At 39.0% G+C, this 21,873-nt stretch overlaps 3 protein-coding genes across 6 annotated transcripts; 2 read left to right on the forward strand and 1 right to left on the reverse strand.

The window, feature by feature from the left end:
• Positions 1 to 3,647: 3,647 nt before the first annotated feature.
• On the forward strand, positions 3,648 to 6,196 carry LOC133740513 (uncharacterized). Of its 4 annotated transcripts, none has more exons than XM_062168470.1 (3): positions 3,648 to 3,967; positions 4,653 to 4,981; positions 5,184 to 6,196. In XM_062168470.1, the coding sequence occupies exons 2-3, from the start codon at positions 4,661 to 4,663 to the stop codon at positions 5,832 to 5,834; spliced, it is 972 nt and encodes a 323-aa protein (XP_062024454.1). In that variant the 5' UTR covers positions 3,648 to 3,967; positions 4,653 to 4,660; the 3' UTR covers positions 5,835 to 6,196. The 4 variants fall into 4 exon arrangements, with proteins under 4 accessions (XP_062024454.1, XP_062024453.1, XP_062024452.1 ...); XM_062168469.1 differs by having other exon boundaries at positions 3,649 to 4,059; positions 4,562 to 4,981; XM_062168468.1 differs by having other exon boundaries at positions 3,650 to 3,967; positions 4,562 to 4,981.
• A 789-nt stretch (positions 6,197 to 6,985) lies between these two features.
• Positions 6,986 to 9,190, reverse strand: LOC133739092 (guanine nucleotide-binding protein subunit gamma 1). The gene is made up of 4 exons (XM_062166815.1): positions 8,877 to 9,190; positions 7,547 to 7,599; positions 7,378 to 7,422; positions 6,986 to 7,283 (listed from the first exon to the last, which is right to left on the reverse strand). Exons 1-4 carry the CDS (start codon positions 9,009 to 9,011, stop codon positions 7,199 to 7,201), a joined length of 318 nt encoding a protein of 105 aa, XP_062022799.1. The 5' UTR covers positions 9,012 to 9,190; the 3' UTR covers positions 6,986 to 7,198.
• A 9,991-nt stretch (positions 9,191 to 19,181) lies between these two features.
• LOC133739940 (2-methyl-6-phytyl-1,4-hydroquinone methyltransferase, chloroplastic) lies at positions 19,182 to 21,670 on the forward strand. The gene is made up of 4 exons (XM_062167765.1): positions 19,182 to 19,340; positions 19,529 to 20,105; positions 20,520 to 20,826; positions 21,365 to 21,670. Exons 2-4 carry the CDS (start codon positions 19,540 to 19,542, stop codon positions 21,518 to 21,520), a joined length of 1,029 nt encoding a protein of 342 aa, XP_062023749.1. The 5' UTR covers positions 19,182 to 19,340; positions 19,529 to 19,539; the 3' UTR covers positions 21,521 to 21,670.
• The last annotated feature ends 203 nt before the right edge of the window (positions 21,671 to 21,873 follow it).

Below are 21,873 nucleotides of genomic sequence, written 5' to 3' on the forward strand. Positions count from 1 at the left end.
TTCAAAGAAATTTTTCAAAAAGGGGAACATGTTGAGACATGTGAATAGACCAAGTATAGTTGGCACATATGGCACATAGTAGGGAAGGCTTATTGGCCAATGGTTTAATCCTTTATTCTTCTTCGTATTATATTCCATTTTTAGTCTCTTAGCTAGTCTCATGCAAATTAAGAAACCTAGATTAACTGCGAAGCATAATTTTCAAAAATATCCAAAAGTGAAGGCATAATTTTTCCCAACATGCATGCAGTCAACATGATATTATTTTCTTTTCAGGTTTTAGATCTTTCATCAATTATACATGAAATAATTAAGGGGATAAAGCAATGCACATTCGGATGACGTAATTGTCATGTTTTTCTGCTAGATCTTGCCTCTTATCTCTCTGTTAAATCATTCATAAACATTCGGATTAAACGTCAAGATCAATCACGCAATTCTGAAACAGCCATATGCAGATGATTCAACCCTAGAAATCCATATCGGACACTTATTGAATATTTTGGATAACATTCAAATCATCATGTTATCACAACTCACAAATGCCAAGTTTGTATGTTTGTAATACGAAAGTTCATAAATAGTTAGCAGAATGTCATTTATCATTTCCCCTTTTGATCGCCGAACGTGCTTACTTCATATCCATAATCCATATAACAAAGCTCAAGTTGTTTTCATGTCTACTTGTCTAGCAAACGTTAGCCATGTGTACTATCGAGTATAACGTAGAAAATTGACATTTCATGGCCTTAATATATCAAAGAAGCGAAAAATAAGTTCAATTTTCTCTAATACCGTGTGTATCATTTCATTTCTTAATCTATACATCTGTCTCTATCATTACATGATCTAATACATACGCAACAAGAGAATTAATAAACTAATTGCATCTAATACTTACATATGTCGCCTGATCAAATAAATCGCCTAATGTAATTGTTCTATTGTTGTCATTAAGGCCTCAAAACGAGTTATAGCGGAACAAGTGGTTTTATGTGGTATAACAAGGTGAAATGTTTATTCAATTCGAACCGTTCATTTGATCAACCAATGGCTGCATTATTTGTATATATGTATAACTAGTGAGAATTTAAGAAATCCCCATGTGACTTTAATTACTATTATTTTCCGTCACTGTCAGGTTTTTTTTTTTTTGGGCAATGAATACTTCATTAAAGCTGCAAACGCAGCAAACGAAACAAAAGAAGATACAAAAGCAAAAGAAACAAACAAACAACTTACTGAAGCTAGAAACTAAACTAACAAAGGAAGAGCAGGCAAGCCCTCAGTTTTAAGAACCTGCATCAATGAAAGTGGAGGTTGATTGATCCAATCTCCCAAATCCACCCCCATTTTAGCTCGTGTAGCAAGCCAATCCGCCGCAGCGTTCTATGGGATAGTTCGATAGTTTAGATTGAGAATTGAAAACAGTAATTTTCATAAGAGCTAGCTAGCCTATTAGCCAATGGATTGGATATACATGCTAGCTAGTGTCTACTGACATATGCCAAGCATTAATCTTCATTATCTTCCCGAGACAATGATTAATTAGGACGGCTATTAACTATCACTAATTCACCAATGGATCCAAAGAGGAGGACAAAGTGAAAATGACGGTAAAAGTTAGATGCTTAAATTACGGTCTTTTAGGTCACCAGCGTCCTGCGTGCTTTTCCAGTTTTCACAAAATGTAATGAGGGTCTGGTCGGTTCGGGTCACACAATTGCAGAGAGTTTCACTGGATAATTTGCTTGGGAAGCGTAAGTAGCCAATATCTGCCTAAAAGTAATGAACTTTTCTCACATCGATGGATACCTATCCTCCTCCTCGACCTCACATGCATGCCCCCGCTCTCTGTGATAAAAAGTAAAGGGGTTTCATTGAAGAAAGCAAAGAACATGGTGGCATAGTGATAGGCTGCTAAGGAATCCTTAATATAATCAAGTATTAAGAGTTTAATAATGGGGTTTAGCTATTCTAGGATGATTAATTTTTGTTAGCTCAAACATCTATGCATTTTCCTATGTGTAATGATGATGCAATGTATGGGAATGGGAATTTGGACTTGGATAATCAAGTGGGTTTAATCATGTTTAACTGTTTAAGCAAATCAGATTTCTTCTTTCTTTGTTCCTAATTTCTTATCATCCATTATCCCGTAGGTTACGTAGCATACTCTCTACATTCTAGAATTGTGTGAGACCATCTGAATTTCTTTTCGATGTGACATATTCAATCACCCCAACACAAACAATATAAGTTGACCAAAAAAAAAAAAAACAAACACAAACAATATCCAACTATTCTATTTTCTTTTCTTGATAATTTAATATGCTAGTTGCTAAACATCAAGTGTTTAGCAAAAAAAAAAGACTAAATAATATCCAGATTAACAAAATATTAACCAAAGACCAAACTATGCTACCCATCACCATGCCAGCGACAATGGCTGCTAGAGGCTATGAGCGAGAAATGGCTGGCAATCCAATTTAGTGTGCTGCATTTTTGAAATGGCAGGACACATAGACCACATCTAATTGGTATGAAAAGAAGAGGTGTAAAGAGAAATAGAAGGATAAAATAGAAAGTTTATGGGATAAAATTTTTAAAGGGATGTTCAAATATTAAATTTGGATGTCCAAAGATAATCACTCAACTACAAAATAAAGTATATTTGGACATACAAATTAGAGGCCGTGACTGCTTCTTCCCTCTCTCTTTATGTTGTTTTGTTTTATTTTCTTTCTATGAGCAACTAACTCTTTAGTAGTTAGAGATTGTTGAAGCCCCAAATCATGATTATATTGCTATGCTATGATATTTAATTAGTTTTTATTTATCTATTGGATGAGAACCTAATTTCTATTTCTATTTCTAAAAATAAATAAATAAATAAATAGAGGCCGGTTTGAAGCCAATATGAATCTGGAGTTTTCTAACTTTATTCTTTCGATCTCAAAGGAAAATTTTTGGTGCAACAATATTTCAATATCAGGCCACTTGGTTTCTTCAAATCTTGCCCTGTTGTTTTCATATAATACTCTATTTGTTTGATCTGGCTGATTCAAAAGACTTTATAGCAAACTCCGTCATTGTCTAAAGACTTTAAGGACTGAAGGCCCAAAATATTGGGTTGATATCTCACAACACCAGCAAATGAGTGTAGTTTTATTTGAACAAGTACTTGCAGAATTCAGCCCAGCAGCCCAAACCCAAATTTAGTATTTTACCACTAGTTTTTCTCACTAGGAGGAAATGTTTGTGGGAAATTGTCCCCCTAGTTTACTCCAACTTTTGAGAAGCTTCTCAATTAAAATAACTCATTTGAGTTCAATTTGTGGAACTTGAACTTGAGTTATTCAAACTTGAACGAATGAACTCGAATGATCCGATACAATTTATAATAATTTGAAAGATAAAAAAAAATTATATGAACCGAACTTGAGCCCTCAAAAATGGGTTCATTTGCCTTTTTTTTTTTTTTCCTTTAAAAAAAAAGAAGGCTAGAACCATGATCCTTCTTATTACAATTACAACCTTGTATTCAATAACACAAGAATACAAATGCCCACGTGTGCACTGTATCAAATGAGTAATTACCCTCTTCTCTATGTGGCTTCTATAGTCGGTCTATCCTCATCAAAATTGACGTTATCGTGTGACTTTGTGTCACACTCACAGCAATGAGGATTTCAGGATCGAAAATGGTGAGAGATTATTAGGCAGAAAGTTTAGGCAGCCAAAATAATGCAGAAGATAATATGGCAACCGTATTAATGGTCTAATCAAACCCCCTCATGGAGTATACACCTTAATGGCCATTACACCACCAAACTTTAAACGGGTTTAAGTTGCTCTCAATCTCCCCAGATTTTCAAAACTAACCCAAATCACCAATCAAATCCCATCCCAGGAATTGGATTTCAATGGAAGAAAGCACCATTCTGCATAATTAAACAAGTCCCAGGTCAGTCCTATTCATTCATTTCAAGCAAGTTTCATCCTTTATCTGCCTAATTGTACTATCAGTATGGTTTGGCAATCACAGCTTCATATGGGGTAAAATCAATTTCAATATCATTTACCTCTACTTTCCTTTTCTCTTTTCTTTTCAGTTGCATATTATAAAAACTTTGCGTCATGGAAAAATTACATACCATGAGTACTATAAGTCTAGCTATAACCAGTTATGATTTGTGTAGAAAAGGGTTTGGTGTGTGATTGACTTCCCTTATGTAGAGAAAGTATTTTTGTCTGTTTGGTAATGAATGTTGCTGTAAGTTACAATCTTGAATCCATAGATCTGATTTTGTAGTTTAGAGGATGTCATAGAATGTTGAAGGCTATTACTTTCTTCTTGTCAGTTTGTTTTGATTTGATGAGTTATCTGTTTCTGTTTTAAAAAAAAAACAGTAATTTCCCTTATCAAATGGTGTTACAGAGTAGTAAATTGAATCTCTGTCTGCTGCCCAAAATCAAAGTTTTGGGTTTGAGTGGCGGATTGGGAAGAAACCTGTTTTTGTATCACAGCACCTTGATCCTCTCTGTTGACTTTCTTCAGGTCCAAGCTTCCAAAAACATGAAGCTGCAAGTAGGCAATTCAGTGGAGGTGTTGAGAAAAGAAAATGATCTGTGTATGTCCTGGTTTTCAGGTAAAGTAATGGCAGTTGATGGCGATGACTTCATTGTGAGGTATATGTCACTTATAGACCGCAAAGAGGTGATGGCGGTGGAGAGGGTGTACAGAAAGGCCATTAGGCCTCGGCCTCCACATGCAAAGAAAGAGAAGGGATGGATTGTTGGTGATATGGTTGAAGTGTTTGATACGAAGTGTTGGAAGGTTGGGAAGGTAGCCAAGGTAGGGAAGAACAATCGAGTTGTCATTAGATTTCTCGGGTCCATTCAGCTTAAGGAATTTGATGAATGTAACCTGAGGATCAGGCAAGCTTGGGATCAGAATAAGTGGTCAGTGATTGAGAAGGTCAAACCCTAAACCCTGAACCTAATTGTTGTTGCAAACTTACAAATCAATAGTCTTATTTGGCGCGCTTGTCGGACATTAATAGTTATATACAGATGCTTCTTGCTATTTAGTTTGTAGCTTTAAATTGCAGCAACTAGAACAGCTATCTTTGTGCTAGTATACTAGGTTTATAGGACTTATCCATTTCTGATGCTCACAGGTTCAAAAGAAAAATCAGGTTAAGATTCGGAGCCATAGATGGGATCATTCAAAAGTTCAACTAGAGGCAAGTTGTGCAGAACCTTTATCAAAAGAGAAGAGAATTAGCTGCAAGAGAAGAAGATCAAACATTAATGTGGGAGCATGTGACAGGCCATCAATGAGTAACCATTGGCTGTACATGCAGGTAGATAAAACATCAAGGAACAACTCTAGTACTGATATAGATCCCAAAATGAGAAAGGCAACCAGCTATGGGATGCATAGATCTTTTGAGTCTGCTCAGTGCACTGAGGATAGTTACCAGTGTTCTGTGGCTAGTTGTAGTATGAATGAGCTTTCCGGCTCTCAAAATGGGAGTTCTGCAGAACTTGGAGAAGATATTTGTGATAGTTCTGACGCAGAGTCATCATTTCCATCTTCGGCTGGGAAAAAACTCTCAGCTCCATTACCAGAGCCTTATGTGCTCGATGTTGACATCCACAAATTAGAGCTTCACGCATACAAGTCGACTTTGCAGGTGCTCTATGCTTCAGGTCCCTTGAGTTGGGAGCAGGAATCCCTCCTAACGAATCTTCGTCTGTCCCTTCATATAACAAATGAGGAACATTTGCTGCATTTGAGGCACCTCTTATCTTCTCAGGTTCTTTGATGAACTCCACACCAGTTCAAAATCTCCAAATTACTTGTAAAGTGTAAATACATGTAATTTGTTTTAAATGAGTTGGGTTTTGTTTTGGAACTCTTAGCCATTTTATCCTGATGACTTTTATTAGTACAATCCAGTATAAGTTGATCAATAAGTTTTGGGGGAATCCTGTATGAAAAAGGGTCATGTGGTCTGCTAGTGTTTGATCCCCAGGTAGAAAGAACAGATCAAGATGGTTGAAACTTGAAAGTTGAAACATCTTTACCCAAGTGGAAATTGTTTTACAATGTGCTTTAAAATATAATTGTGGACAATACAACAATTAAGCTGTAAAATCTTCATGCACTTCAAAGTTTTAAGCACAAGTTCTATTCTACTTTTAGTCTTTTATCACCTGTCAAGAGATTATTCAAGATCAGAACATAAAATTTCATGCTTCTATTGGCGTGTTATTAAAACTCTAGAGCCAGGATTTGTTGGATTAGCTCATATACTAAACACATGAATTTATTGGATTAGCTCATATACTAATACAACGGCTTCTCACTTCGGAGTTTCGATACTCCAAAACATTGTGGAATCTACGCCCATTGGGTCAATAATGTCAGAAAAGTCAGTCAAACACTGCCAGCCTGCTACAGGTTCAATTTTCCCCGTCACTGACTTGGTTTTTTCATTTTCTGGTCAACAACTCACTTATTGGGTTTGCTCATGCAATGTGTTAGCTTCTAGACGGGTATTACACGTATTGAAGTTGAAACTGACTCAGCTGTTCTTATACAGCTCATGATGCATTGTGATATTGATCTTCATCCTTTGGGAACCTTATTATCCAACTGTCAAACTATGCTCAATTCCTTTGAATTTCATTCCATACAACACATTCATCGGGAGCGAAATATGGTAGCTGATGGATTAGCTAAAAGAAGTACTGATCAAGAGCTTGGATTATGCAGGTGTCCTTCAGCTCCTTCCTTTATTTGTCAAGCCATGCTTGATGACATTGATGGCTTTGCTAGGCCTAGAGTGTTCAAATCAGTTGAGGCTATTTAGCTGTTAGTTTTTTTTTTTTTTTCCTGTTCTGGGTCTTGGACCCCCATTGTACCAAAAAAAAAATGTGTTAGCTTCTAGACTTAAAATTTCTTTCATTTAACTGGAGTCAGAAGAGCAACCGGGGCATTTGATATACAAACTTAATAATTGTAAGTTCTACATTCAATAGGGTCAACGTAACGGGGTCAAGCACCGCACACCTGGTACAAGCTTTAAAGAAGTAGGAGCAAAAATAACAATAACTCTGTAGCAGGTATGACATTTCTGTTTATACTCTCCTGCAGCCATGGCAAGAAATGTTAAATTGCATCCAATCACAGTATCAAGCAACTGCAACTTTGTGAGTTTTGAGGTCCTTCAAACCATCGATCCCATATTACATTTATAGGCCCATTTGTTCTGCAATAAGATATGATCAAGGATAGTGCATTAGACACTGAACCAACCCGTTTAATACAAAATGAGGAGATTGGTTACAGAACTAGGTGCTTACAGTGGAAGTAGAGGATCCGGCCGGCCTTCGGTATAGGGCAGCAATCTAAAGGACACCAACAAAACAGACCATCAATTATCATCGAGTTATCAGAGTAGTCATGTTAGGACAGGAAGCTCTAATGTAGTAACAGAAGGAGCTAACAAAAATGAACATCACTGATACTTACTCAGAACATATGGTGGAAACGTTTTCAGTTTGTTCAAGCTCTCCCAACTCTTCCTGGAAATCAAAGCAAATAAAGTAACATTAAAATGCAATTCATGCATGCAGTGTAGAGGATCACAAGAAAGACTTTCTGAAGCACATCATACATGAAACATTACAGATGGTATACCACATGCAATGTGCAAAATAAGGCCTTATGCTGTCTGTGTATAAACCCCTATTGACATAAATGTTAATGTTCTAGCACAAGAAGTAGAACTATTCAACAGTATAGATGGAGTCTAGAAAAGCTCCAAAGGACAAATACCAAGCATAGAATATCAGACTATCTAAAAAAACTTATACACACACAACTAAGGATCTAGTTGATAAGTTTTAAACAAGACCAGAAAATCCCTCACAGAATCAATGCTGTAGGACGTGAGATTATAACTAAACGCATCAGATTAACTAGGAACTCTGAAGCTAAGCAAGAGCGACATGGATAGCACATTGTAAGACCTGAGGGCAAAATATATGGTATTATACCACAAAATCACTCAAAGGAATAGATATGGTAAAAACACAAAACAATTGTGATCGATCTTCAACAACTGATCTACTAGTCATCGATCAAGTGTGATTCTTCACACAGTAAAAGGGCGGATGAACACACCCTCATCAAGAGGGAAGATAATTGGACGATCCACAGAATTAGCTCCATTGAGTTTCAACAACGAGTTAAATCTACTGGATTCAATTAAGTATCTTTGCCTATGAATCAGCTGTTAATACATCCGATGTGGAAGAGGTCAACTTTCTTTTTGTCATGATTAGTACTAAACTGCTGAAGAATTGATCTACATTCTTTTGTTATCTAGTCAAAATGCTTCTTCAGCTCTGTTCTCTCAACAATCATATGAATCATTACTCCCTACTAATCAAAATTCCTGAACTTAAACAATCAACGATGCCAATCATGCAAGGTTGACACTCTACAAACCCTGAATCTCAACATGTGGTCAATTTGTGAACAACTTTTCCTTCTCCATCCAAACGTGTACTAAACTCAAAAGAAGAAATGTCTTGAAAAGTATATACAACACCCCTTTGCTTCTTCAACAAAAGAAGAAAAAGCAACATTCTTTCCCAGCTATAAGTACCCAAAATGAGAACTTCTTTACTTGCTTCCAATGACTGAAAGAAAACAGCTTTATCGCAATGTGCAACAAAAAAAAAAGAGAGCAAAAGGGAATTGGCATCGGAACCGCAAAAAGACAAAATTTACAAAGAACTGGGAATTCAGAGAAAACAAGAACAAAGTGCATTTAAGTAAGAGAAGAAGAAAGAACCTGCAAGAATTTGAGTTCTTGTTCGAGTCGGTTGAGCTCGGCAAGAACCCGATGCCTTCCTCTGTTGTCAGTTGGAGTAACAGCGACAAGCTGTGCCTGTTGTTCGTCCACAGACGACGCCGTATCGGACGCCATTTGTTCTCTGCTCAGCTTAGAAACTCATTACAACCCCATGTTTCATAGCAGCAAGCAAAAGGGTACAGATCTCGTGAGAGAGAGAAGAGAAGAGAGTTGTGGAGACCGAATTTTCGTACTGGTTGTCCGACTTTTCTATGTTTTGAAAAGTTTTAAAGTTTTTTTTTTTACCCAAAAAACAAAACAAAAATTAATATCCTTTCAAGTTAATAAACTAGTTTTCATTCCATAATGGATAAATTTGGAGACAAGAGCAGGGAGATGCGGGGCTATGGCTTTGGCTTTAGAAGTGGCTCCTCACTTGGAAAAGGACCTGCCTGTCTCTGTCTGTATTACATCGACTCGATGACATCTTCCACCATCTTACTACTTACGTATGTACCACGTGATTGACAAGTAAATTTCAAAGAAAATGAACTACAAATTTGTAGTTTGGAGTCTATAGACTTGTCAAAAAAAGAAAATATCGTGTTTAGGTCGTAAGTTTCGAGACTAAATATTTATTGATAGAAAATAAATTGTTTGTTTAAAGGGAAAATTTCACAAACAGTGCACTAAGTAAAAGTTACTAATAATTCTTATACATAAAGTTTCAAACCAATCATTTCGGTACACGAAATCTGAAACTCGACCCACTATCAGTACACGACGTCAATGACGCCGTTAATTTGACACCAAAATGTCTATTATGCCCTCAATTCTTTTTTTTTTTTAATTCTTTTTTTCCTTCGTTTTTATCTCTTTCTTCTTCCTTCTTCCGGCTCCACGATGTGAAGTTGTGAACTTTGCCCATCACTCCGAGCTCACCCACGATGTCAAGCCAACAACCATACACACAGATGGATCTCTTTTAATTGCGCATAGAATCCCCGAAATCAACCTCATTTTCCGCAGATTCCGATCACAACCTCCCTGAAACCAATCAATCCCCACAAAATCCAAAAAGCAAATTCAAGACGAATTGAAGAAAACTAAACCCTAAAGATCGGATTTTGAAACTGAACAGGTTAGGGGAAATCAAAAATTGAGAGAAAGATGAAGTAGATACCTGGTTGGAGATGTCGGAGAGCACCTCTATTTTGAGGAATTGAGCCACGCTCTCATCCTCGTCCTCTGATATCATCATGTCGGGCATGCCTTCAGATCGACGGAGAGGATGACGACCTCTTTGGATTATTGTCATTGATGGCCTTGGGGGTTGGTACCGGAGATGGTGAGGGAGAACAGCCTCTGCCAAGCCGATTGTGAGGATCTCCCGCCTCTCGAGCACCGGAACCGATTGGGGCATCAGGTTGAGCAGGTCCCGGGCGTTCTCGCTGTAGGCAATGACCCCGAAGGTGGACTCTTCCACCGCAATCGTGCACCCGAACGGCTGGATATGGCCGCCCCTTTGGATTTTGGACAGGTACGCCATGATTTGCTGCAATTGTCACCGAACCACCGCAATTGTCACCAAAGAAGAGAGAGAGAGAGAGAGAGAGAGAGAGAGGGATCTGAGGAAGGAGGAATCGAATAGATGAAGAAAAATCAGAAAGAAAGAAAGGAAAACTGAAGAACAGAGGTGGGTTTCAAAGTGGGTGAGCTTGGAGTGATGGGCAAAGTTCACATCGTGGAGCCGGAAGAAGGAAGAAGAAAGAGATAAAAACGAAGGAAAAAAAAAAAGAACAGAAAAAAAAATTATTTAAAAAAAAAATTGAGGGCATAATAGACATTTTGGTGTCAAATTAACGGCGTTATTGACGTCGTGTACTGATAGTGGGTCGAGTTTCAGATTTCGTGTACCGAAATGATTGGTTTGAAACTTTATGTATAAGAATTATTAGTGGCATTTACTTGGTGTACTGTTTGCGAAATTTTCCCTTGTTGAAAATATGATATAGTGTGCAAAATCTTGTTACATATAGCTTGGTAAATTGATGTTATGAGCATAATTGAGAAAATTATCATTTTACTGTTTCTCCTAATTTTAGTTAGATTTAACGAAACTGTCATTCAAACTCCCAAGGGTTCACGGCTCATATTTATTGTGTAGGTTTTCTTTCTTTTTTGAGTCTACCCCCTCACTAATTAAACTCATTAATTTTATGCATAAATATAAGCTCACCAAAACCAAATGAAAAAGTTATACATAACTTGTATTTCACGAAACATTAACATTCTAGATCTTCTATTAGGGTTAAGTTGTCATTTGCTGGCTGTCTTGGGTTAAGTTGCAACTGAGGGTTTTAGGGATCCATGTCTTAAATAGAGCAAACAATTTTATCACTGTTTTACTAGAAACAAGGTAGCTCCATTTCACTCCCATAGTAAAACATCTCGAACTGAGGCTTCATAATGCAAGGAGGAGATGCCAATGGTTAGTTTGTTTTTGTTGACGTCTTTAGTAATTTAGACTCATAAGTTAGCAAAACTATGTATCATTTTCTTTGTCTATTATATAAACAAGTGAAGCTCATAAAAGGTTAATTAACAATATAATAAGTAATTTTCTTTAACATATTCATGAAGACGAAAATTTTATAAGATAGCAAATTGCCACACAGGTCATCAACTACAATTTTGATACATCTCTATTGGAGATGCTCTTAGATGCTTCAGTTGTTTTATTTGAATGCATTAAGTTCCCATTTAGAAACGCATAACCAAAGTCAGTTAACGAGTTTTACCCCACAACATTAAGCTTTACTTGCCACCCCAAAGTCATCCATGCCATAAACTAAGTTACGCTTAGAGCCATCAAACTTCTCTCCATCTTCTCACAATGCATAAGCCTCCTCGCCATGAATTGCATCATCCCCTCTTTTCAAGTCGTCTTCTGTCATCTTAAGCGGAACAATGAGCCTCAACAATAAGCAGATTAAGCTGGTCATGATAACGTTCACGACAACCACAAACACAATTCCAAGAAGTTAAATTCTCATTTGCTTCATCCTTGCCATAACTCGGCCGTCGTGGATACCATAGGCAACGCCGATATAGTGTTGCCAGGTGGGAACTAGATAGAAAAGACAACACAGCTTGAAATTGGAAAAGAAGCCGGTGAGGAGACCGCCTAGCTAGGCTTCATGCCGTGTGGAACACGAGCAGGAATGGGCAAATGGGGGCGGGGTACTGGCGGGTTTTACCCGCATTTGTCAAGCGAGGGCGGGGGCGGGGTTCTCCCATCACGGTTGCGGATGAGGGGGCAGAGGCGGGGCGGGGTTTCCCATTACCCAGACGGGGTCTCCATTTTTATTTTTCCTTTCAAAAAAATAAAAAAATAAAATAAACTTCCAAATCTCCAATACTCGGGTTTTCTTCTTCCAAATACATCAGCTATAAGCCTATAAGCCGCCATGGCTGAATTGAAATTTTCCTCTTCTATTTTCTTCTTCCTCCACACTCATAGCTAGAATCATTCCTTGGTTTTGCTCCTTGGATTTGCAATCTTCGAAACAAGTCGGAAGGTATAATGTCACAAAGCCTTGAATTTCTTTACTTCGTGTTCTGGGTGGAGCACTGTTTCATTACTTCAAAGGGCAATTGCACATTTGATGATGATTTAGACTGAGCCGAGGCCATGAAGGATAATGTCACTCTTTATGATTGACATTGGAAGAAGAGAGAATTGTTGATGAATGTAGGATTTCAGGGATTAGAATGATTAATGTACGATTATTAAGTAGGATTTCGATGGATCACCAACTTTTGTATCAAGTAGGATTAATTATTAATTGTCTATTAATATGATTAAGATTTTTTTGAATGGAAAGACGACAAACTTTATTAATACGAACTAATTGTTACAAAGGATCTCATCAAGTGCAGGAGGGACAATCCCACTCCAAGACACTTGCAACCCTGAAACAAGAGCACTACTAGCTAGCTTGTGAGCAATCTTATTAGATTCTCTATAGACATGGCAGAAGAAAGAACCAGCCATAGAAGTCAATGCCAAAGAAATGTCATCTACAATCCTCCCAATCTCAGAAGTATCCTCTTCAGCTGCCTGGACAGCCTGAACCAACCGTAGACAATCAGACTCCACAATGATGGGAGTTAGATGAAATTGTAAGGCAATCTTACATGCCAAACGACCAGCCAACGCCTCCACCATATATGGAGAAGTCACATCATCACACCTGCAACAAGCCCCAGCCACTATATCACCCATAGAGTCCCTAACAACTACTCCAAAACTACTCCAAGACCTCCATGACGTAAATGCATATTATACGCCCCATCAACATTAGCTTTTAGCCAACCAACAGGAGGAGGACACCAAGGTTTAACCTGCCTTCCCAGTGTAAGCTTATTTTCCACATTAACTGCCTTGAACGTATTGAACAAATACATCACTTGGAAATGAACCTGTGCAACAGAATGGAATATACCAGACCAAACCCTTTGGTTTCTCTCTTTCCAAACTCCCCAGATAAGCATCAACAATAGATCAAAATCCTCATTCGACAAGCGAGAGAGACAGAAGCTTAACCAATCAAGCATAGAGCTCATTGGTGTAGCCAAAACAGACTGCATGGAAGGGAACAGATTGAGCAGATTTTTCACAAAGGCACACTCCCTGCTAATATGAACAATAGACTCCTCTGCATCATTACAGAAATAACACCCATCTTGAAGGAAAACCCTGCGATCTCTAAGGTGAGAAATAGTAGGTAAAATTGAAGCGCAAGCTCGCCAAACATGAACCTTGATTTTACCTGGAATCTTTGCTGCCCAAATAGATTTCCAAATGGGAACTGAGACCTCAGAACTAGAACTAGCCGTTGTGTTGGGATGTAGAGCACCAACTGCCAATTTATATGCACTTTTAGTTGTAAACTTCCCTTTCAAATCAAAGTGCCAAACAAGTCTATTTGGCACATGATTAGAGCTAAGGGGAATAGAAGAAATAAGAGAGGCATCACCCGCATCAAAATTAGCTGCAATCACCTCTTTATCCCATTGTCCATTACGTAACAGTTCACTGACTAACACCAAAGAAGAGGTACCGTACTTGATAGGTCGAAACAAAACCGGCCTTGGGAGCCATGCATCCTCCCAAATTCTGATCCTCGACCCATCACCAACCTGCCACCTCACCCCACTCTGAAGAGTAGATCGTGCAGTATAAATACCTCTTCTTTGGTATTTACACCCCCAAAATACCTCTTCTATGATTAAGATGATTAAGTAGTTTCTTATAACCTTTATAATTTCAAATATTAACACCTTTAACGAATTTACCTTCTCAACGTATTGCTTCCTCGCGACTAAACCAACAATTTCTTTCTTAAACACTATCTCAAGAATTTGAAATATTTATTCAACGAAAACAAGGATGCAAAATAAAAAGAATAAAAAATTTATTTTTTGTCAAAAAAGGAAAGAAAAAAAATCTGAAAAGATAGAAAATAGAAAATTTCAAAATAAAAAAAATCATATAGAGAAAATGGCCAATGCGAGGCGGGGAACCCGTTACCCGCAGGGGCAGGGGCGGGGTATCCCCCATTTAAAAATATCTCCAGATGAAGAATGGAGGCACGGGGGAAATTTGAGGCGGGGGCGGGGGTGGGGGAATCCCCCGTGTGGCCATTCCTGAACACGGCCATAGTGTCGTCTACATGCTTTAGGAGTTTGATTTGCTTGTGGAGGATAGGAGGACCATCATTGTGTACCATGGGATGCTTCCGGATTTGATTACCATTGTGATTGCTGCCCAACCTTGCAATAGTACTCCTGTTAAACATCACTCAATCAATTAGTTCTCATGGGTCCATTTATATAAACGGCAACAAAACAATTTTGGTAAACTGTATTTTGGACCAAGTTTCACCAAGGTATTGTCGAGTACTATCAATTTTCTCTTTTGGTAACCCCAAATTGTTTCAAGTTTCTATTCGACACATGTATACCAACAAACGAGGAGCTCGAGAAGCTATTCGAAAGTGATCATAATATCTCCACTGTTTTCAACTAGGGTGCGGCTATTGTCACCCTACCATCTACTTAGTTCACCCTATAAGAGAAAATAAACCAAATATTCCAATTACAACCTTATTTTTTTGAAACAAAGGTTCATTGCATTAGATGACCAGCCAAAAAGCCAGAGTCTAACATACACTTAAAGACAGAAAAATGGCGGGGTAACTACCACGCTCCTATCTAAGCAATGTAAACTCATTACAAGTCGATTTTGAGCCCGCTTTGGAAGCGGACCCATAAACAAAGAACAACTCCGTGTCTTCTAGGGTAAAATCATTGACTAGCATCCCCATTAGCCAGGCGCGCAATTGCGGTACCAACAGAGAGCCACTTCCCAGCAAACAAATAGGAGTCAGTTCCTCATCCATAAGCCGCTTCCTCCAGTCCAAATTCAAGATAATTACCAATTCCGAAGAACCATGATCTGAATTTGGACTGGCATTTTAAAAAACTCTAAGCGCATAATATGGGCCTAGTTACAGCCCAGCAACCCAAGTTTGAGCCCAGGCCCAAGCCCAAACCCAAACCCGAGCAGCCAAGACAGCAGCCCTAGCCCCCAGTAGCCAAGCCACCCCTGCCGCCATCCAACCCTCCAGCGGTCGACCGCGACGGAGCCTGGCCATGGTGACCTCAAGCCTCAAACCCAAGCCGGAAAACAAGGACTGCCCGACTTGCAGAAAGATCCGGATCCACCGACGACAACGTCAAACCAGGTACCGCACCTCCAAGCCTGCAACGACAGCACGCTGCTCGTCTCTCGCCCAAGACCGGAAATTCCAGGCCGGTGCGACCTCGTCTGCTTCCTTAGAACGCCGCTGCTCAACCAACAAGTCAGATCGCCAAGATCAGAGATCGGTCCCCGTCTTGAATCTGTACCTGCAGCAACACGCACGCCCAGCAGCCTGTGATACTTAGCCCCACGACAAGAAACCTCGTCGTCGCTATGTCGGCCGGCGCCTTCGATCGATTCTGACACCGCCGCACTCTGCTAAACCCTAGGGTTTCTTGGACTTGTCTAGAATGTTTATTGTTGGTTGTTGGTGATTGATTGTATATAGTATTGTGCATTAATAGATTCCGGCCATAGTGGATTTGTCTCTCTCCATGCTTCCCAATTACACCCTTATATTCCAATTATAAGAGAAAATTATCTGCTATTGTTTTGCTGCCATCACTGCCGTGTTCTTTTTTCTTCTTTTATTGTTTCTCTTTGTTGTTGGATGTGGCTTTCCATTCCACAACTTATTGATCTCTAGAGCTCTTTTACCTTTCTACAATATTAATCAATTCCTAATTAGCTATTCACAGTGGTGTTCACTTGGTCAGTACTTGACCAAGAAATTTAAGTTCAATCACTCTTAGATGTAAATCCAATCATGGAAATAATTATTTTTAAGTTGAGTTGTTTTGTTTTTCTTTGTATATCCAACAGTAGTACCGTTGAGCATAAGTTTCTTGGTCAGTTATTGAATATCCAATTGCAATTATCCATACTTTTTATTCCTTCAATAATTATGAAGTGCAACTTGAAAATCTGTTATTTTTTATCTCTATACTTTAGGCTTTGTATTAAGAGCTAGCTAGCTAAGCCTCTAATTGAAATCCATCACTTGCTTGTAATGTCTTTTTTTTAATGGCTACAAATACAAACAATCTCGAGTTTTGCAAACCTGCAATATCAATTATGATCTTCTTCTCCATGTTATTGTCGTTAGCGTTATTAGAAAACATGCATGTAGCAAGGATTTTTTTTTTTTTCTACCCTTTTAAGTTTTTATTTTTTCAATTTCAAGTAACAAGGGTAAAATTGAAAATTTTAGTGTAAAAGTTAAATGTGAGGTGAACTAAGACGATAGCAGGGTGGCATTAGCCGCACCCTTTAGCTTGACTATTGGGTAAGTTCAAGCTAACCATTAAAAATAATAATAATAATAATAATAAAATTTAAAAAGGGACATACACTGCCGACACGATTAGTTGGCAAAAGACACACAAAAAAATAAATTAAGAAGGACAATTGCTGATGAATTGTTCATTGGAAAAAGTCTATCATAAGAAAATAAATTTTTGTTGATGAATTTTTCTTTGCAAATTATAAAGGGTCACACTTTGCCGACGGTTGGTTGTCATCTCTCAGAAAAAAATAAAAAATAAAAACACACTTTGTCGATGAAATATTTGTCGATAAAACTATTCCCATAAAAATGTAAAATAACAAGGAACCCGCTTAACCAACAAATGCTCGTTGCGTCATTTGTTTAACACACCTTCACGATAAAGTTGCTCTCTAGGTTTTCTCTCTAGAGGAACAATTGCCAACTTTTTTTCATGCTCCGTCCGACGACGCGTCTCCATGATGTCATCATCGGACGGGTCTCCTTAGCCTATGTGTTACTCTTCTATCTCTACCGGGGTGGGAGGCGGGCGTTAGGGGAGAGTAAGCGCCTCGGTGCGCCTCAGTGCCTTGGCATGACGGCTTGATCGCTTCCGATCAAGGCTATAAGATGAGGCTCGTAGGATGGCCGCGTAGGTGAGGTTGTGCACGATGGGGTTTTGCACGGTGGAGGGGGATTTTTTGGGTGTGGTGTTGTGGTTCTTCATGGTCATGTGGACGCGAGATTTGCTTCGGTTAGCTGGCGGAGGGTGTGTGGCTGCTCGTCGTGCGACTGGTCTGGATCGAGTGCAGAGTGTGCATGTGGAAGAGGTAGGCGGCGGTTGCCATCCAGTCGATGCAGGTGGTGGTGGTGTCCTGGCAGTTATTTGGTATGGGTCATGGTCAGAGGGTGGAGTGCTGAGTCACTTGGGTTTCATCTTGCTGGATTGTCTAGAGATTGGGCCTAATTGGTTTTTGGCCCACAGTTTGTTTTAGGTTTTTAATCTAGCATTGTTTAGATTTTTACTCTAACACTATTCTCTAGGGGTGCTCCCTCTGCGTAGGTTGGTCCTAAGGTTTAATGGATAATATTAGAGTTAGTTCTTGAGCTGTTTTGAAGCTCTCTCTAGTAGTGTCAGGTTATTGGGTACTTTGACCTTATTTTCATGGTGATATTGCAGTTTAGGTGACTTCAGGGTTATCTAAAAATGATGCAATTTTGTCGTAACCCAATATTGAGTGAGCTATTTTTTTACGATGTTACCTATATATTGATTTTAATGGATTGAAACTCACATTCTCTCAAAATCAAGTTGCGAGTGGTGTGGAATAATTGTGTATATTTCTCTCGTCTAATCCACTTTAGAGTTACTCACATTTACAGGGAAGGCAATATGGTAGCTGATGCGCTTGCTAATTATGGTGTCACAAATGTTGGTGCTAGGTGGTGGGATTCTTTACCTACCTTCATTGACCTACCTTCATTGCTGGACATTATGAAAAAGACTTATCGTCTGCTGTCTCTTATAGATTTCGTTAATGTGGGTCTTTAGATTTGTTTTGATTGCTTTTGCTTCGTTGGTTAATTTTGTTGTTTTTTCAAGTTTTTGTATAAGAAGAGGGTTTTGTCTCTTCTCTATCTGTTACTTGTTGGGTTTTGGTTTGGTCTCCCCCAACTTATGTAATTTTGCACTTTCTTTTAAATAAAATAAAAAATAGGGGGATGGGAGGTGGGTTCTCATAGTGTGGCAGACCCTTCTCCTTTGGGATTGAGGGTGTGATTTGTTCCCTACATTGTCTGCCTCCGATGAGCTAATATCGCCTAATCTCTTATTTTATTGAAAAAAAAAAAAAAAGTAGAAGTTGCAAAAATTTCTCATAAAGCAAACTTTTGTCGATAATATTTTGTCAATAATAGTCCTATACGAATGTAAAATAAAAAAAGAACACACTGATGTGTTTATTCGAGTACTTATGCCTTCAAAATATAGGAGCATAGGACCCTTAGAGCAAGTTTACCCGTTGGGTCACCGGGTCACCTACTATTCACTGCTTTTTAGTGTATATTTTCATTCTCTGGGTCACGAAATACACTGTGCTCGTGACCCAGGGCACAAAATACACTGTGCAGGTCACCATGGTGACCCAGAACACTGTACCGGGTGACCCAGGGCACGAAATACACTGTGCTCGTGACCCAGGGCACGAAATTAACACTAAAAAGTAGTGAATAGTGGGTGACCTGGTGACCCAACGGGTGAACTTGCCCTTAACCTCTTCCCCCACAGAAAAAAAAAAAAAGATAAGTATAAATGAGAGGAAAAAAACTTGATCATGATTGTGTAAGCGCAACCACCACTCTGCAAGTACCACCACAAGAATGCTCTAAGCACTTTGTTTGTACTTTGTATCGTCTTTGCCAAAACCTGTGGTTCGTGTTCCACTCCGTGACCAGTTTCTCTCTTCTTCTCAACCTCCCTTGCTCGCTCAAGGTAAGCTCCACGCCACGTAGATTTTTCTATTCCCCCAATTCAACACACACACACAGAGATAAGTGAACACAGAAGCACATCATATTCACTCTCTCACAGAGTCACAGTGTTCCGGGCAACCCAGCATCTTTTCATTTCTAGTCTTCAGATTGAAATTCACTAGCTTTCCTTTGTGGGTTTTGCTCCAGTTGATCAAACCATGGCCTCTGCGATGCTCAACGGGGCCGAGCATCTCACACTCCGGCGAGGTTTATCCCCAAATGGGTTGGGTTTTGTTGGGTCGGATTTTCATGGGAAGCAGTTTCTGAAGATGGGTTTGGTCTCAAACACTAGAATTTCCAAGTCTGGTGCTAGAGCCATTGTGCCCAAGTGTAGTGTCTCACCTTCCAGGCCTGCTTCTCAGCCCAGGTTCATTCAGCACAAGAAAGAGGCTTTCTGGTTTTATAGGTTTCTGTCAATTGTTTATGACCATGTCATAAACCCTGGGCATTGGACTGAGGACATGAGAGACGAGGCACTTGAGCCAGCTGATCTCAGCGACAGGAGAATGATTGTCGTAGATGTGGGTGGAGGTACTGGGTTCACTACCTTGGGGATAGTTAAGCATGTGGATGCCAAGAATGTGACCATTCTTGATCAGTCCCCTCATCAGCTAGCTAGGGCTAAGAAGAAGGAGCCTTTGAAGGAGTGCAAGATCATTGAGGGCGATGCTGAGGACTTGCCTTTTCGGACTGATTATGCGGATCGATATGTATCTGCAGGAAGGTACATTGCTCATGCTTCTTTCATGTGTTAATGATTTAGAAATTGTAGTTTGTTATGTACTTTGGAGATTGTGTTTCGATATGAAGGCTAGAGTTAGACTTTTGCCTATTATACATGCAGTGAAGTTCAATTATTGCATTGTTTTGTGTCCATAGCTGTGCTCTATGATGTGATTAAAGGAAGAGTTAAACATGCAAAGTCGAATTAGGAATTAGGAATTTCTGTTTTCACAAACCCCGTTGGCATTGTGGTCAGTTGGGCATGTATGGTCTATGCAGGCAATTTAATTTTCAAATGCACATTGTGTTTCAATGGTTGAACTCAAATGTATGTAGAAATCTGCAGGATGGTTTTTGTTGTAATTTGTCCTGAATTTACACACAATTAACTTTGTAATGGATCCCATTTTCTCAGTATTGAGTACTGGCCAGACCCACAGCGTGGCATCAAGGAAGCATACAGGGTCTTGAAACTTGGAGGAAAAGCATGTGTGATTGGTCCTGTGTACCCAACGTTTTGGTTGTCTCGCTTCTTTGCTGATGTATGGATGCTTTTCCCCAAGGAGGAAGAGTACATTGAATGGTTCGAGAAGGCTGGATTCAAAGATGTCCAACTGAAAAGAATTGGCCCAAAATGGTACCGTGGGGTTCGCCGCCATGGATTGATAATGGGGTGTTCTGTAACAGGCGTTAAGCCTGCATCTGGGGATTCTCCTTTACAGGTAGTTTGTTTTCGAGAGCTCTATTTTGACTTATTTCTTGATAATTATAATTGCTCTTCTGAGTTGGATTCCTTATCAGTTTATAGCCTTGAGATTTTATGTTTATGGATGCATATAATATCAACTTTGATGCAATCAGAAGCGCATCTAAATTTGTAGTAGTTTGATTACTACATTGACTATGCTACTACTTTTTTTACAAAAGGTAATCTTGCACAAGTCTATGAAGTTCCTGATCACTATGAAACGAGGAACTGGAATCTTATTGCTGTCAATTGAACACAATGTTGACTAGCAGTAATTAGAAGCAGATAGTGGCTGCACTTTTTAAATTAGAACCAAATGCAAAATGCTCTTGGTTACTGCTTCACAAATTATTGTTCTTATTTTGTGATATATGGTTCCTTCCATCTTATTCTTTTTTTGTTCGATCTTTTGTTTTGATGCAGCTCTGCTTCACAAATTATTGTTCTTATTTTGTGATATATGGTTCCTTCCATCTTATTCTTTTTTTGTTCGATCTTGTGTTTTGATGCAGCTCGGACCAAAAGCAGAGGATGTGTCAGAGCCGGTAAAGCCACTATCGTTCCTTACGCGATTCATCTTGGGTGCCTTGGCAGGAATGTACTACGTACTGGTGCCTATATACATGTGGCTCAAAGATCAAATTGTACCAAAAGGTCAACCAATCTAAGAGCGTCATGAAATCTTATCTCAACCTCATGTGCTTTTCGTTTTACTCATAGCGGACGAGCATAGTTGTAGTGTGGCATGTATGCAGAGGACAAGACTGAATTGTTGATGATCGCTTAATAAGTTCCCATCTCACTGTTCATTTCTATTATCTGCGGTGTGAATAGTGTGATATAGCAGCGTTTTATTTCGATCATTTGATAATCTATGGCTGCTTTACTGCTTACATAGATTCATCCAAATCCTAAAATCCATTTTGCAAACCCAATTTCTCATTCTTTTGCATGTGCATATGTTCAAATCTTTGCATACTACAGTTATATACTTGAATGAAAAAAGAGTCCAATACCAATT

Source organism: Rosa rugosa, chromosome 3 (genome assembly GCF_958449725.1).
Source record: "Rosa rugosa chromosome 3, drRosRugo1.1, whole genome shotgun sequence".
NCBI classification, from domain to species: domain Eukaryota; kingdom Viridiplantae; phylum Streptophyta; class Magnoliopsida; order Rosales; family Rosaceae; genus Rosa; species Rosa rugosa.

What these genes read in the sequence shown, in the direction of transcription:
- LOC133740513 (XM_062168467.1), top strand. An exon ending in AGTGGTCAGTGATTGAGAAG is followed by an intron (nt 4,982 to 5,183) that starts GTCAAACCCTAA and finishes TGATGCTCACAG; the next exon opens with GTTCAAAAGAAAAATCAGGT.
- LOC133739092 (XM_062166815.1), bottom strand. Translation starts at nt 9,011, where the DNA reads ATGGCGTCCGATACGGCGTCGTCTGTGGACGAACAACAGGCACAGCTT. An exon ending in GTTTCCACCATATGTTCTGA is followed by an intron (nt 7,423 to 7,546) that starts GTAAGTATCAGT and finishes GGTGTCCTTTAG; the next exon opens with ATTGCTGCCCTATACCGAAG. An exon ending in CCGGATCCTCTACTTCCACT is followed by an intron (nt 7,284 to 7,377) that starts GTAAGCACCTAG and finishes ATCTTATTGCAG; the next exon opens with AACAAATGGGCCTATAAATG.
- LOC133739940 (XM_062167765.1), top strand. Translation starts at nt 19,540, where the DNA reads ATGGCCTCTGCGATGCTCAACGGGGCCGAGCATCTCACACTCCGGCGA. An exon ending in CGATATGTATCTGCAGGAAG is followed by an intron (nt 20,106 to 20,519) that starts GTACATTGCTCA and finishes CCATTTTCTCAG; the next exon opens with TATTGAGTACTGGCCAGACC. An exon ending in CTGGGGATTCTCCTTTACAG is followed by an intron (nt 20,827 to 21,364) that starts GTAGTTTGTTTT and finishes GTTTTGATGCAG; the next exon opens with CTCGGACCAAAAGCAGAGGA.